At 48.3% G+C, this 17,055-nt stretch overlaps 1 protein-coding gene across 1 annotated transcript; it reads right to left on the minus strand.

The window, feature by feature from the left end:
- Positions 1-10,698: 10,698 nt before the first annotated feature.
- LOC123050846 (mixed-linked glucan synthase 2-like) lies at positions 10,699-15,507 on the minus strand. The gene is made up of 3 exons (XM_044473578.1): positions 15,220-15,507; positions 14,423-15,140; positions 10,699-12,303 (listed from the first exon to the last, which is right to left on the minus strand). Exons 1-3 carry the CDS (start codon positions 15,432-15,434, stop codon positions 10,699-10,701), a joined length of 2,538 nt encoding a protein of 845 aa, XP_044329513.1. The 5' UTR covers positions 15,435-15,507.
- Between the last annotated feature and the right edge of the window lie 1,548 nt (positions 15,508-17,055).

Consider the following 17,055-nt stretch of genomic DNA (forward strand, 5'->3'; position numbering starts at 1 on the left):
TAAAAAGGTTGGTTGGGACTTCGGAGTTAGAGGTGCATGGCTAGGGGAAGCTGCGGATCAATGAGGTGGCAGGCCGTTCCGTGGATCAATGAGTTTAAAAAAGATTCCAACGAACGCCTGGTGCGAGATGGGGCAGGCCCGAAGTAAAATTTCTAAATCATGCAAAAAATTATACCATGTTGAAACTATAAATTTGTCATGCAATGAACATATAAAATTCTCATACCTTAGAGTGTACAAAAAATCATACATAGAAAAAAAATGCATGCGTAGTTGCCTTCTGTGTAGCATAACAGAATTGCCATGACATGCAGTATAAATTTGACATGCTAAAGAGCCAAATAATTTTTGTGTGTATCGAAAAAAACACAAAAAGAAACATACAAAATTCTCAAGATATAGAGCAAAAAATATACCGCCTGTCTAGATACAAAATTATATGTACATATAGACACACACACACAACAACACACACAAAATGTTGGAAAAAAAACAGTCTCATGAAAAAATTGGATAACTTTGTTCTTTGAAAAACATGCCAAATTTTGAAATGGTTTATACTGATCACACGGTAAAATAAGGAAATTCTAAAAGGTCCTAGAAATCAAGGCGATGATTTTTTTTTTTGTAAAAGTACCTGCATCACAAAGTTTAGGGAAAAAAATTCTCTACCAACAAGACAAATTTTGAAAGTGTTTCTAATGATCACATGGCAATTTTAGGAAAAATTGTGTTTCCTAAAAATCATGGCAAGTTGTAGAATATTTGTAAGTCTCGTGGCTAATTAAGAAGAACTTGTCAGCGAAGGCTTGCCAGAGAAGGAGTGTTGATGTCACCAGCACACTAGATGAGGCAGATGCGGTGGTGCCAGCATGGAGGCACCGGCGGGAAAGACTCCTCCACGTGGTCATCCCAAGATATGCCCTTGAACTCAGCAGATCGCTGTCTCTTCGAGTAGGCTCAGAGAAATTCAGTGGCGGTGGCTGAGTAGGAGTGCAGTGAGGACGGAGGAGGGGCTAAAGATATGTAGATAGGTGGGGGAAATGCCACAAGTGGTTTGAAAACCAATACCACCTCCAATGTTTACAAACGAAAAAGGGAGTGCCTAGAACTCATTTAGATGAGATATAATTTGGTCTCATTCACCTTGAAAACAAAAACAGGTATAACCCACGTCGGCACACACGCATCTTATAGCATCACATTCAATGGCTATAAAAGGTGAATGAGACCAAACTATATCTCATCTAGATGAGTTCTAGCAAAACTGAACGAAAAATGGTTTCAGAATCACAACGGCCAGTTGGAGCTAGCGGCCAGCCGCCCGGGGGGGGGGGGGGGGGGGGGGGGTGGGGAATGTCACTTTTTTTAGGTAAATGTTGCCTCTTTATTTATTAAGTGTAACCAGGAATTTCATCCGAAACAATGTCCAGAATGCAATCTGGGGGAAACGAAAGCAAAACATTACAAAGTTCATCACCCATCCCAACCTTAGCTAATCTATTAGCGGCACCATTTGCACTATGACAAACCCACGTGATTCTATAATGTTGAAAACTCTTAAGCATTCCTTTAATCTCTTCCACCCATGGCCCAACTACTGAGAGATTCTTCACCGGGCTGTTAAGCATCGCCACCACACTTGAGCAATCACTCTCCAAATGAAGCTTTTGTGCACCTATATCCATCGCTAGCTTGATGGCCCTCTTCCAGGCCTGGATCTCCACCATCTCTGGGTCTACGACCCTGTTGGCTTTTCCAAGGATCGAACACACGATCACGCTGCAGCTCAACTGGTCGTATACGCGCAACTCGCCTTGACGTATACAAATTAGTTGTAGCACTCAATATCCTGCCGGCGCTCACGCAAACACCGGGACCAGAACACACGCACACGAACGCAACAATACGAAGTTGGCCAGAGGCACGTGTCGTGCCTCGTAATTATCTCTTTATTGCTTTTCTCGTTTTTTTGGTCCCGGTGTTTGCGTGAGCGCCGGCGAGATATTGAGTGCTACAACTAATTTGTATACGTCAAGGCGAGTTGCGCGTATATGACCAGTTGAGCTGCAGCGTGATCGTGTGTTCGATCCTTGGAAAAGCCAACAATTGGTATCAGAGCAAGGTTGATTTGAAGCCGCGCTTGACCCGGGGTGGTGACCCTACTAGCGCCTCGGGGCAGGCAATACAGTCGCCGGTGTAGCGACGAGGAGGAACGGGCGATATAGTCGCTGGGATGCTGCGACGAGGAGGAGCAGGCAATTGTCGTTCGAACGGTGACAAGGAGGATCGGGCAGTTCTCGTTCGGCGGAGCAACGACAAGAAGGCGGCGAGGACACTGTCGCAAGCGAGGCGGCAGGTGATTGTCGTTCGACGAAATGACCTGGAGGAGGTTGACAGGAGCGGTAGTGCTGAGGTGTGGTGCTAGAAGATCTCGTCAAGATCGTCGCTCAGGGGGGGCGAGGAAGAGGTGACAAAGTTGCGAGCTGTCGTCAAGGTGTGCACATGAGTTCTTGTAAGGTGCGTCCAAGAGCTCAGGTGCGTGAATCTTCTGCTGCAGTTGAGATGCGTCACTGGCGGAGGGTAATTGCGAGCGAGAGCGGGCGGAAAAAGGAATTCGTGCCTTGCGTTTCCGTTCGTGGTGGTGAAGTTCCAGCGAGTTCGTATACGATGGAGATGAGTTGCACGTATATGGCGAGTTGTGTTGCCGCTGGACAGGAGGTGTCGTTTGGTTTGTTGTGTCACCAATGACAAAGAAAAAAGATGTGGCGGGTGAATAGATGTGTCTCCCCGTGTGCAAGTAGTCGACGAGAAGATGAAGATCAACGTGAAGAGGACACGCACCAGTTAAGTTGAGTTCCTGCATGAGGCTATGTATTTAGTCTGCATCTAGCACGCTAAGATACGGCAGCATGGCTGGTAGTCCGGATAATCGTTGGTTCCAATCTGCAAGTCGGCATGAAAAAGAAAAGATGTCGATAAAGTGGTGGCCATCGTTGAAGAAGAGAGAAGTTGCGGTTCGATAAATTGCGTCACTGGAGGGAGCCAACGTGACAAGGTGAACATGTAATCGATCCTGTCTGCGAATTTCCAACAGACCGTACTGAAGAAATGCCACGCTGCTGCCCTGAATGTGCCTTCATGATCACACAGTACCGCGCCTCCTCCTTTCTCTCTATGATGTGACACTGCCCCGTCAGAATTTGCTTTGATCCATCCCTCCTCCGGTGCCTCCCACGTCATCTATGTCTTTGGGTTGCTCGTTTTGCCCGCCTTCGCATATATATCATCCCACTCCCTCGCATATCCCGCAATAGACACTGACATTTCATGCGGTTCAGCAATCTTGTGTCCATCACGCGTATCGTTACGCGCCAGTCATAGGCCATAAACAGCTTGTACCATCACCGATCTCTCCTTTTCTGAAGCATCTGCGAACCATCCAAGTAGAAAGCTAGTAAGCTTACTCTGGGAATCAATGTTGCACGGCGCCACTGTAATTCCCATCTCCGAGCTAAGCTTTTTGCAGAAACATAGAGTGTGGGCACACCCAGAATCTGTGATATCTGGTTTCCTCCCGACCACACACCGCATAGAACACTCCTACCTTGATCCGCTGATGATGCGGCTCCATTCCTACCGCCAGTCTGTTCTGGATAAGTCTCCACATATGTATCTTGGCCTTGCCCAGTGCGGATGTATCCCATAAAGCCAGCCATCCTCTGTGCTTGTTTACTGACGATGATGATTCTGGCCGTCCAGACTTTAGCTGATTCATCGATATCCTTAGATGATAAGCAGATCTCACAGAGAATATACCGTTCTTTGTATAATTCCATGCAATATAGTCGTCCACACCCGGCCCTCCTACTGCAATTTGCTTTATATCCGAGGCATCATCTGCTGAAAACATGGCATCCACCTTGTCATGGTCCTATTCAGTCCCCATGTGATCTAGTAGATCGCTCACTTTATTCACTCCAGGAATAAAGTCTGCACCCAGTGGCAACGGACTCCCACGCCTAAGGATCCAATTGTCATGGTGTATATTCATTGCGGAGCCATCAACAATGGGCCAAATAGACCCTTCTCTCAACAAATCTCACCCATGTAGAATACTTTTGAACATATACGACCCTCCTGCTGGACACGTTGCATTCATTATGGAACTGTCACTGAAGTAACGTGCCTTGAGGACCCTTGCACACAACGAGGTCGGCACCCGCAAGATCCTCCTAGCCTGCTTGGCCAGAAGGGCCTGATTAAATGCTTCCGGGTCACGGAAGCCCATACCATCATTACGCTTGGACTGACACATCTTATCCCACGCGATCCAGTGCACCTTACGTTCACCGTTCATTGCACCGCACCAAAATTTAGACGAGATTGAAGTTAGGTTCCGACACATCTTCTTTGAGAGGTGTAAACAACTCATGGTGAATGTTGGTGTAGCTTGAAGACCGGATTTGACAAATACTTCTCTGGCAGAATTTGAGAGGACTTGTCCATTCCAACCAGTCACTTTTCCTTTAGAGCACTCTCTTACATACCTAAAAGTACCATCTTTGGACTTCCCCATCACCATTGGGAGGCCGAAGTATCTCTCACTAAGAGCTTCCAACTCAATTCCAATGGCTCGTTTCAAGACATCCTTTTGCTCCTGTACACAACCCTTCCCAAAGAAAATGGAAGAATTTTGTAGGTTGACCTTTTGTCCAGAGGCCTCTTCATTGCTTAGTAGAATGTTCCTTAGCACATCGAGATTTTCCTGCGAGCCCTGCAAGAAGACAATACTGTCGTCCGCAAATAACAAGTATGTCACTTGGGGGCCAGTGCTCCCAAACGACACCCCCTTAATATTGTTACCTTCATGCGCCTTCTTCAGTAACGCCAAGAAGACCTCCACACAGAATAAAAATAAGTATGGACAACGGATCACCCTGTTGGAGACTTCTTGATGGAACAAACCCTCCAGATAGCCCCCCATTAAATTTCACCATAAAATTAACCGAAGTCACACATCTCATAATCATGGAGATCCAACCAGGAGCAAAACAAAATTGTGCCAACATCTGCTCAAGAAAAATCCACTTGACTCTATCATAAGGTTTTGTCATGTCAAGCTTAACAGCACACAAGGGCTTCTTTCTCTTCCTTGTCTGAATCGCATGCACACATTCATGCGCCACAATAACATTATCCGCGATGAGCCGTCCCGAGTCAAATGCACTTATCTCTTTTGATATGAGAACAGGTAGAATTATCTTTAGTCTATTCGCAAGCACCTTCGTCGCGATCTTGTACAGGACGTTACACAAGCTAATGGGTCGGAACTGCGAAAGTAACTCTGGTGAGTTGACTATCAGTATCATCACAATCATAGTTGCATTAAAAGAATCCGGTGTCGCAAAACCTCTGAGAGAATCACAAACAACACGACAAACATCTTCCTTCACCAACGACCAGTGCCTCCGGGAGCTTTTGTTGGCCCCATCTGAAACAGTGCGGCCTCAATCTCCTCATCCGTAACAGGAGCAATGTCACTTATAACGGCGAATCCTATTTGGCGCTGCAGGCGCCCATTACGTGTATTCTGCAAACGGGCGCCTGCATGGCCCCGCACTGGGCTGGCCCATATAGCATTTTTTTTCCTGTTCTCAAATACCTACAAAACACGCAGCAAAGGGAGTCGAACACGAGATACCTGCGCTCCTAGGTAACAGCCGGAAACACTACGCCAGCATCCCTGACTTGTGCAACTAGCGTTTTTCTTTTTTTTTATTATTACCTTCATCGGGTTTCTTCAAAGTTCGATGTTTACTTCCCACACGTTTTTATTCTTATTCTTTTTTCTTGTTCTTTTTCTTTGTTTTATATTATTTTCCGTAAATGCGCGGATTATTTTTCAAATTTGATCAACCATTTCTAATTTTATGATTTTTTTCAAATTCGATGAACAGTAAATCGGTCAACTTTTCTTAAATTCAGTGAACTCTTTTCAAATTCGGTGAACTATTTTTTCAAATTCGATGAACTTTTTTCAAATTTGGTGAACTATTTTTCAGAAACGACGAACTCTTTTCAAATTTGGTGAACTATTTTTTAAAATTCGATGAACTTTTTTTCGACAATGATGAACTTTTAAAAGTTTTTCATAATGTTTTTTCCCCAAATTTGGTGAACTTTTCTAAAAAATGATGAACTATTTCTCAAAATCGATGAACTTTTTTAAGTTTGTGAACTTTTGTCTCAAAATCGATGTACGTTTTTAAATTCACAATTTTATAAAAGTAAAATAAAATAAATGATAAATAAATAGCGTGGCCATACTAGTTCATGAACAGTTAGAGCAATGAAAATCACAATTGACCAATCGGTGTGTTGGTGAGCTAAGCTCGTACAAGCCTTGCGTTCGAGATCCGGACGAGTTCGATTCCTGAGCAGCCATGTTTTTCAAGTTTTTTTTTTGGTGTTTTCTGTTCGCTACCTTTCCCATCGCGGGCCGGCCCATCAAGGTGCTGCAGCGGGCGCCAGGAACCTGTTCGGGCGCTTAAGGCCTGTTCGGCAACTCCCTGGCTCCAGGAAATCCTCAAATCCAGCTTCTGTTTTCGATCACCCGCTTCTTCCACGAATCGGGATCGATGGAAAACCGTTCGGCTCGATCACTTCGGCTTCTCGTCGCGCTAGCAAGCCGGCCTGCCTAGGCGGGCTGGAGCCCAGTCGGCTCAACAGGTAGGATCGGTGTGAAACAAGAGGAGAGAGGATGGGCTTGGCCCAGATCGGAGGGAAACATAACGAACCGGTACGTGAGGCACTTCGCGGTGGCATCCGATCGTAAATAACGCCAACTCCAGGAATCCAGCTTCTGGGATCGACAAAACTGCAGCTCCAAGTTTTTGTACGTCGACGTTGTTTCAATCTGGGAAGCCAGCTTCCTGGAGCTGGGCCGTTCGGGCCAACTTCCCTCGTGGATTCGTGGAAGCTGGGAGCTGGCGAACTACCGAACAGGCCCTAAGGCGCCAAACAGGAGCTCCCACTTATAACGATACAAATTGTCGTTCACAAGTACGTGGATTCTACAAAAAATTAAACGGCCCATATGAAAGCCCACTGCAGAGCTGCTTTTAGGTCCATGTCAAGGCCATATTAGTGTCCGCCAAGTCTCCTGCGCGCTGGGAATTTCTCCCGTGTTACCGCTTGTGTGGGTTAGCGTTGCGCATACATCCGGGCAACAATTCAAACCAACCAGACGAAATTGGACTAAACTGAACGGATTCCATTCAAATTCAAATATAATTTACATAAAAAGGTTGATATTTTGTCCGTTCAACTAACAAACTAGAAAAAAAACCTAAATCCTATAACGGACGACCACCTCATACACGTGGCCACCCTGCTCTGCTGCACCGCCGTCTCCGTTGTCGTCGAAGCTGGACGGCGGGGGGGCGACGGCGACGGAGTAGGCAGGGCGGACGGCGATGAAGGGGCGGGTCGGACGGCGATCGAGGAGGGCGGGGCGGACGACGTAAACGAAGGAGGCGGGCGGCGAAGACAGGATGGCATGGTGGGGCGGGGCGGACGGCGACGACGACGACAAGGAGGGGTGGACGGCGACGGCAAATGTGGACCCACCGCACGGCGAAGGCGACGAGGCGGGTGGGTGGGGCGGAGATGGGCGGCGAGCGGACGTGACGTCACGGTGGGGTGGAATGAGATATGGAATTAATTAGTTGGGGGCTGTAAATATCGCCCATGGGTCTCTGCCGACTTTGTCACTCCGTAAAGGGTGCCTCCATGCACGCGAACATGCATTTTCACCGAAATGTTTTTGCCGCACAACTATTCCCGAGCTCTTGCGGAAAAGATCTGGAAAAGCGCCCAGATCTAGGTCAACTCATCTTTACCGAGATCTCGAAAGTAGGATCTGGGCAGACAAAGATTTACCCAATAATTGTTTACTTCCATTTTAATTTTTTTTTCTCTAACATTATTTGTACGGGTTAAAACAAGTACATATCAAATTCAATGTGTCTGACCCTCCTCCTTGTGCGGTTAAGACAACGTGCCCATCCGCGTTGGGCCCACCCTCTCGGTTGGTGTGCACAGGGCCTGGACCTGGACATACGACCGCGAGCGGGGACACCCAACCCTTTCCATCCATGATTTTCATGTGTCTGCTGCCCCGCTCTTGAATTTCCCACATAAACCCCTAGAAATGGAAGAAATGCACGGAATATGGCTGGGGCTCCCAGAAAATGCCGAGGACCTCACGCTTGCCTTCAAACGGAATCTCACGAGCGCAGAAAAAGTTTCAAGGCCAACAAAGGAATGGGTCATGCACCCCCTTCACAAACCGGACGCATCCCCGCTCGAAAGCTAGATCCATCACAGGACAAGGTCCCGTTTGCACTAAGCCTTCGTGAAGGCCTACCCGAAACGGCCTCGGAATTTCGGTTTTTTACCATGGCCTCCAGCGGCATGGGAAGACGTCGCACTAGGTACTGTGAATTTCTGGAAATGCGGGAAATGCAAGGAATATGCCCCGCTCTTGAATTTCCCTCATAAACCCCTGTAAATGCGGGAAATGCAAGGAATATGTCCGGCGGCCACCGAAAAATTCCAAGACTTGGCACATGCCTTCGAACGTAACCTCACGAGCACAAAAAAGGTTTCAAGGCCAACAGAGGAATGGGACCCACACCCCCTTCACAAACCGGACGCATCTTTCCTCAAAATCTAGATCCTTCGTAGGACAAGGCCCCGTTTGCACTAAGCTTCTGTCAAGCTTATCCGAAACGGTCTTGGATGCTGACCACGACCTCCAGGGGCCATGGGAAGACGCCGCGCCAGGTCCCATGAATATCCAGGGATTTAAACGGCAGCAAACGGGCACGGGCAACACCCGCCCTGCCGGTGCCCCCGCGCCGGGCCCACCCTCTTGGTTGTGTGTGTAGGGCCTGGGCATGGACAGAAGACCGCGGGCGGGGACTCCCAACCCTTTCCGTCCATGATTTCATGTGGCCGTTGCCCCGCTCTTGAATTTCGCGCATAAACCCTTGTAAATGTGGGAAATGCACGAAATATGGCTGGCGACCCCCGAAAAAGCCAAGGACCTGGCACGTGCCTTCGAACGAAACCTCATGAGCCCAGAAAAAGTTTCGAGGCCAATGGAGGACCGGGCCCCGCACCCCTTCACAAACCGGACGCATCCCCGCTCGAAAGCTAGATCCTTGGCAGGACAAGGTACCGTTTGCACTAAGCCTCCGTGAAGGCTTATCCAAAATGGCCTCGGATTTTTACCACGGACGCCAGGGGCCGTGGGAAGATGGCGTGCCAAGTCCCATCAATTTCCGGGCTCCCGTGAATTTACGGGGATTTCAAAGGCAGCAAGACGGGCGCTAGCGGCTTCCCTGTGGCCCATGAGGAAATTAGCACAACTTATAGATTTGTTCGCATGATCAAATCCTTGGGCCCATCCTTGTTGAGGACAATGCTTCCGTGTGTGTCCGTCTTGTAAGCTGCAGTACTAGTGACACCCCCTGCTCCAAGCCGAAGTCCAGCAAAACCTTCTTCAGCCGGGATGGGAGTGCTGGTAGCTACCTTCTTAGGTAATCTCTGGGATGCCATCGTGGATGATAAGCAAAGAAGAGCACTCATGTCAGACCATCACACATGGACGCAAACAAATATGGATATAACTTACAAGAACATACAAATACGTGTTTGGTGATAAGATTTGTGTTTGTTAGGGGAGTCACACACGGCACCCCGGTGTAGATATTGTTTGGCGGTAGTATGTCATGGAGGCGGCCAGTCTCATCATCATCGAGCCTGATTCTTCTTTGAAGACATAAGAATGAAATGGGTCATCCTCGTCCGAATCAGCGACATAGACAACCTGCATCGTGGGAACTGTTCCTGTCAGCAAGAGGTGTCCGACGACAAGGTTGTAGGGGTGGTGGCCGGCGGTGAGCTTGGGGAGCCGTGTAGCGAGGAGGGTGCCAGCAGCCTCGGCCGACGCCAGATCCGACCGGTTTGCTCGGGCCGTGACGGCTAGGCGGCAGGTGGGTAGGCCCGGCGGCGGGCGACGGAATCAAGCGGGGACGAGTGGCGTCTGCCCTGATTGATATTTCCGTGTGAACGGTGGCTAGGGTTGGGTGGTTTAAATACCGCATAGTTTGCCGAGTACCTTCCATCGGGGTCTCGGCAAAAGATGCCCACCGTCACGGAGCACAAACGGCAGTGCCATGTGGCTCCTATTTGCCGGGTGCCTTTGACTATGTTCTCGGCAAACTATGGGTAAGCCGAGTTCCTTTAAGTTTGCCGAGTACCTTCTGTCAGGAACTCGGTAGTGCTTCCCATGTGCCATGTCCTGCTATTTGATGAGAGTCGTACCCGGCTTACAAAGCTTTTACCGTGATCCTGTCTTTCAGTACTCGGTAATCAGGAAAGAACTCGGTAACGAGGATTTGTCCAGTAGTGATTCCTAAAAAGAGACATTGTTAGGATTCCACAGCCTCTTCTATACGGAGCTATACACTCTTTTTTAACGGGTAGACAACAATATTCTCTATCGGTCTCTTGCCTTTATTCTTTATAGAAGAGGTTGTGCATACAATACATTAACCGTATTTCTTGGACACAACATTATGCACTGTTGTCATGTGAGCCGTACGTGTCTACCCGTTCCCAGATGCTTTACCAAGAGAGAAACGTCAGAGATTCTTGCGGGTACGGGGCGTAGAGCGTGACATACAAGAGCCCGACGGCGGCAATGGCCATGAGCAGCAGGACGAATAGGATGACGGGTGTCTTCCCCCGTTTCCCCATGATGCCGAGTGCAAACGGGTAGAGGAGCATGAGGGTCCCCACGTTGAACACCATCCCGAGCAGCACGTGCCGCGCCTGGTCCGTAGAAAATCCCCATGCCGCCGCCTTGCCGATGGCCGCCCCGACGGCCGCGACGTTCACAACGAGCACCGCGGTGGTCGGGATCAGCAGCGGCACCCATCGCACCGTGTACAGGTTGGCGAACTTGTCGCGGGAGCAGGCCTCCGTCTGCTTGGATGTGAGCCTGAAGTGCATCCCCTTACCCGTCACGAGCTTCAACGCCATGTACAGCACGGCTGTCGGGTACACGCCGGTCGCTGCGATCAAGTAGAACTGCTCGTTGCGGCACCAGTCGAGCAGCGTGATCCCCGCCCATTTAACCTCGAACATGCCGATCACGTGCATCATCGCTATGACGGCGACGAGGTACGCGATGTACGTGCCAAACGGCCTCTGGATGTACAACTGCTCGGAGAAGAGCCACATGACCGGGAAGAAGTTGTAGGCCAGGATGAACACCGTGACGATCGGGTACGTCGACATGTTGAAGTAGGCAATGCGTTGTAGAGGGTGGAGCCGGCGGCCAGCTATGAGGGCATTGTTGTGGGAGAAGAACACCTCAAGGGAGCCGCCGGACCACCGGAGCACCTGGTAGAGGCGCTCGGTGAGGTTGATCGGAGCCGTCCCACGGAACGCGGCCGGCTCCATGGAGCAATACATGGAACGCCACCCTTGGCGGTGAATGCGGAATCCAGTCACCACGTCCTCCGTCGCAATGTTGTACACCCACCCGATGTCTCTCCCCCATGAACTCCCGTCCTCGTAAGCGCATGTGATCAGGGTGGCCAAGTCATTGATGAGCCCCTCGTCGACCAACACTGGGGTGATAGATCGCTCTTGGATCGCGCCATCCGGCATCGAGTTCGTGAACGATGTCGAGTTACCGAACTCATGTGCATTATCTACAAGCTTAATGTTCTCCACCCGATAACGTGGCGGCTCCATGCCGTAGAGTGTGACACGGCGGAACATCGTGCCAGTGCCAAGGTAGGAAGGCCCTTGGAGACCGTTGAGCGCGAGCATGGTGCCGTCGAAGAAGACACGGTTGTGGTTGGCGTAGCGATCTGTCGGGTCGACGTCGTCAAAGCGTTGTGGGAATTGGACGAAGGCCGTGTTCTGACCGTCACGAGGGTCGAGCATGAAGCACATAGGGGCACGAAGAGCTTTCGAATTGTTGATGTAGTGGTCGCAGTCAAAGTTAATTATGAAGGGCGCGTTGGAGAGCAACGCCGAGATACGGAGCATGGCGTTCATGGCGCCTGCCTTCTTTTGGTTGTCATAACCAAGCCGCTTCTCCCGGGATATGTAGACAAGCATCGGGAGTCTCATATCAACGTTGTTGAAGTCAAAGGGATTGTCGGTGCTCGCCGATGATCCAAGCTGCGGTTTACAACCTGGATGTTCTAGTATGACCTGTCAAAACAGCATAGGAGTTCCAACAACTTTGTTAATCCAACAAATTTGAGCAAATTGCTAACTCACGGTTAAGGATGGCAATGGGTAGTGTATGTGGTGGATAGAGCAATACCATACCAATAACTGTGTAGTCAATAGATACACAATTCTACCTATACCTGTATCTATGGATATGAAACTTCACTCGTGCCCATACCCATTGCGTACCCAACGGATAGATCAAATAGTACAAAAGTTATTCATAACTCTACATTCATCTATAACTCATTTGACAAAAAAATATTTATCTCAAATCAATAACAGATAGATGAGTACATGAAAATTATCACAATTAAAATTGACAATTGTTGACAACTTTAACAGCGGTTCACAAGCTTGCGACACACTTCACGGGTAAGGTCCACATTTCAATATAAACGTGTAGGGTATAGGTATATTCACAAATACAAGGCTATACCCGTGCCCTATCCATGAATTAACGGGTAGGGTATGGTTACTACCCATGGGTATAAAACTATGCCCATACCGTACTCATGTGGGTGTGGTATCCGCGGGTACCCATACCCATGGGTAAAATTGCCATCCTTACTCACAGTCAACTGATTATCTATATTTTATATGCTAAAGGCACAGTACGACCGAAAATAAAAGATGTGCTAACTATACGGATGAGGCGATTCGGTGCCTAGGCTCAGCTGCACCCGCGGTGAACAGAAAATTCCAAAACAATAATAGAAATTAAAAAAAAACTATTTTTTGCATGGAAGTAATTTGGGGTGTGAGGTGCGCTCCAAATTTCATGTGTTGTTCTGTTTCAATTTGTCTTTTTTGCTGGGAGCTACTCATATGTATAAATGATTTGAAATTTGGAGTGCATCTCACGCACCAAATTATCTTCCATGCAAAAAACAATCAGAATTATTTGAATTTTTTTACTAGTTTTTTGTGAATTTACTCTTCACCGGGAACAGATGAGTCTAGGCTCATAAATGGATATTCATAACTATACATATTATACACAAGAGGCGCAACACATAGAAAAGAAGATTGAGAGAGATATGTTAGAAATTTTCATAAAAAATGCAAAATATCCGGTTGCCAATTTGGTGGTTAACTAGATGGTGCCCCACGCGTTGCTGTGGGGACCTTGTTAAAATAATGTATAGATAAGTGGTAGAAGACTAAAATTGATGCAAAAACAAAAACAAATATAAGAGTGTCTTGCATGCTTATAATTACCTAAAAGGAATAGAGGATAGGTCGCAACCATTATGTCTACATAATCGTACCAAAACATATTATAACCAGTAAGTCTTCGAACTATACTATATACATCACAATCGATACATTATCACAGTTGCACCTACAGATATAACACACGAAAATTACTTTTATGTGCATATTACCCCCTATTATCACAATCTTCGAACATGAGCATCCATGAAGGAATACATAAATGAGTGTTGATTACTGGAATCGAAGGCTTGCGAGTGTGATTGTTATTGATTTGGTAGCAATTTCGTCTTTTTAGGAGATGGGTAGAGTTACATATGCAAGCAAGAACCTGAACACAAAACAAATTTTCTTGGCGAGAAATATAGGAGTGGATCGGATTACTTTGTATAGCCATGCACAAAATTACAAAGAAGCATACAGTTGCAGAGCTAAACTAGCAAACATACGACAATTCATACAGCGAGCATGTGGATTGTGGTTTAGTTTGGTTGATGTCCTCACATATCACCGCCTGACTGCATAAACATGTAATTTTTTTAAAGAAAAGTATCAATCCCGTTAGATTTTCCGTAAAAGTATTTCCAATTTTTTGTTATTACTTAACAGCACAATATGTAAAATATATGTCAAAGTTACACCTTAGAAAACGTAACCATGTCTTAAACACCATGCCTTCTGCAATGGAGGTAAATTTCTTATTTCCCTTTTTTCCTTTCCAGTTTGTTTTTTAAGCCACGAAATCGCTATCCAACGACTAGTCACGTCAGATTGAGCTTTTAGACTGCGATCTAGCTAGATTTAGATGAGTTGAGTAATCGAAAGGTGCAACTTAATTACAACTTATACCTGAATGAACAAATAGATTTTTTTATTTATTTACCTGAACAATCCCAGCATGTTGTGCTCTTCGATGGTTCTCAGCTTGCTCAATCCATGTACCCGGCCATGGTGCCCCATCGGCCATCCGAGTGGCATGTACACCATCTCCATTGTTGTATGCATCGGACCGTTGGCGGATGGTTGTAGAAAGGGAATCTATTCTCACCATGAACTCGTCGTATTCTCTGCGCACACGCCTACGATCCCTCGTGAAGTCTCCCGGCATACTCCCGGCATACGGCTGTGCTTTCATCCCAAAGTAGTTCTCTGGGGACCTTGGCTCGACGCAATGCTTCCGGCAGAACGGGGCCCACAACGCAGCGAAACTGGCCACTTGGGTCATCGCCTCGTAGTGCACCAGCGTGCCACCGTCATCTGAGAGGTAGCAGGCGTACTTGTCGATGGGGTAGTCGGCGGCGAGGATAGAGAGGACGGTGTTAACGGTGTAAAGGACGGGTTCGTCCACAGGGTCGGCAGTGGTGACGAAGACGTCGATCCCCGGGAGGATGGCCTCGCCGTGCTGGTCCGCGAGGGTGGCGAGGTCGGGGACACGCTTGATGGGGTTGAGCTTGGTGAGCTGGTTGAGGAGCCATGAGAAGCCGAACCAGGCGTCCGCTACCATTGACGTGGCCCACAGCCACGTGCCATCGTGGTTCCTGTGCTCCAGGCGCCATGCGAAGAAGGCGGCAACGGCGACCAAGCGCACGAGAATCAAGAACCTGTTGCTTCAAAAAGACAATCAGAAAAGTCTCCAAGGAGGCTTTCGCGGTGCTTTACAACAAGTTCAAGTGCAACGACCTGTAAGGATGCAGGATGCTTCCCTTAACCTTCATGGTACGGAACAGCAGCGGCTGGTTGCCGTTGCCGGCACTGGTTCCATCGTCCGCGGACACCCACACGTCGTCCTTGGCGTCGAGAATCCGCTTGGCCGCGGGCGCGTTTGCGGTGTCAGCGTTGCCATCCGGCACCTCGACTCGGAGGGCGTTGACTCTGCGAGTGACCGCCGCGGCCATGGTGTGGTCGATATGTAATTGTAATGCACGTGCACCTAGACTAGACAGCTGATGGTCGATGCTGAATGCTGATGCTGGTCGCCCTTGTTGGTGTCGACGAGACGCTTGTCCGGTGGGGGCTTATATAGCCAGCGCGTGGGCAGGTACCCACGCACCACACCCGAAGAAGCATGCGCACGCATAGAGATATGGTACTTGGTCTCATACACACGCGCCGATATCCTTCACGCGTGGTGCATGCATTTTGCATACATGTTTTCGTCATCGCTTTTGCGTTTAGTACTTGTATTTATTAGTTCGGAAGTACTTCACGAACGACTTTTGGTGAACGACACTTGCACGATCGTAAATCCAACCGCATCTTGCTGTTTAGACATGTCCATCTATGGTTGGATATAGCCTCTCGTCCAAGTTTCGGCTGTCCACCGTCGTCCGTGTAGCATCGCTCTTATTAGTTTTGTCTAGCTGTTGTCCTTTTGCTCTATTTATTAGGACACAAAAATTATGATCTTCTGTTGGAGCATTTACAAGAAAAAACTTAAAAAAATGCGCACAAAGAAAAAACCTACTTTACTTGAGTTATTTATGAAGATCTTTTTTTTGAACAATCAGGTGCCATTAACGCAAATTTAGAGAGATGCATTACCGTGCCAGTAACCCCCTAAATCTAGCAGTCCGGAGACTAAAATCATGAAGAAATATTTTGAACAGTTAACTTTCTGATGCTTTGATGATGGCTATTACTCTAGTGATGAATCTTATGAAGCTCATTATGCGGTCTCGACCGCGAGGACACTTTTCATGTGTTTTGTAGGTGCCCACGGGCTATGCATTTGTGGCGAACTATGGCGGAGGTGTGGAGTATACCGGACATCGAGTCAGTCTGTAACACCGGTCCGGAGTGGCTCCTGAACCTTATTGCAGAATGCAATGAAGGGGACCGGCTGCGCCTGATTATGCTGTTGTGGAGATGTTGGCATGTGCGTAATGAGATCACTCATGACAAACCGGCGCCGCCTGTGGAGGTATCTCGCCGCTTTTTGCAAAGTTACGTGACCTCACTGCTCGGGATCCAGCAGTATCCGCAGGGTGACTGGGATAAAGGGAAGATGACCATCCAGCAGGAAGGTGCAGAACAGCCTATATCGCATGTGAGAGAGGTGACACGAACAGTCCGCAAATGGAGTCCCCCGCCTGCCAACTGGACGAAGCTGAACGTGGACGGTTCCTTCTCCCATGAGGACGGAAGGGACGGGACGGTAATGGTGCTCCGCCACCAGGAAGGGGGCATCATCTTCTCTGCGTGTCGCTCACTATGGTCATGCCCGGACCCTCTACATGCTGAGCTGGCTGGGTGCATGGAGGGCATAGCATTAGCCCTCCAATGGACCGAGTTGCCATTCATCGTCGAAAGCGATAGTCTGCAGGCAGTGCAGCTGATCAGTGCCTCAAGCCAAGACCGCTCGCAGTACGCCATGGTGGTTTCGGAGGTGAAGCGTCTTATGAGTGAAAGGGAGTGTCGTTTTGTTCATGTTTCTCGAGAGCAGAATAATGTAAGCCATGCGTTGGCTAACTTTGGGAGAACGGAAGACCGTACGGTGGTCTGGCTCCGCTCCAGCCC

Source organism: Triticum aestivum, chromosome 2D (genome assembly GCF_018294505.1).
Source record: "Triticum aestivum cultivar Chinese Spring chromosome 2D, IWGSC CS RefSeq v2.1, whole genome shotgun sequence".
Lineage (NCBI taxonomy): Eukaryota > Viridiplantae > Streptophyta > Magnoliopsida > Poales > Poaceae > Triticum > Triticum aestivum.

Excerpts from the sequence above, each read along its gene's own strand:
- LOC123050846 (XM_044473578.1), bottom strand. The coding sequence starts at position 15,434 with ATGGCCGCGGCGGTCACTCGCAGAGTCAACGCCCTCCGAGTCGAGGTG. Across the intron at positions 15,141-15,219 it reads AGCATCCTGCATCCTTACAG|GTTCTTGATTCTCGTGCGCT; the intron begins GTCGTTGCACTT and ends TTGAAGCAACAG. Across the intron at positions 12,304-14,422 it reads AACATGCTGGGATTGTTCAG|GTCATACTAGAACATCCAGG; the intron begins GTAAATAAATAA and ends CTGTTTTGACAG.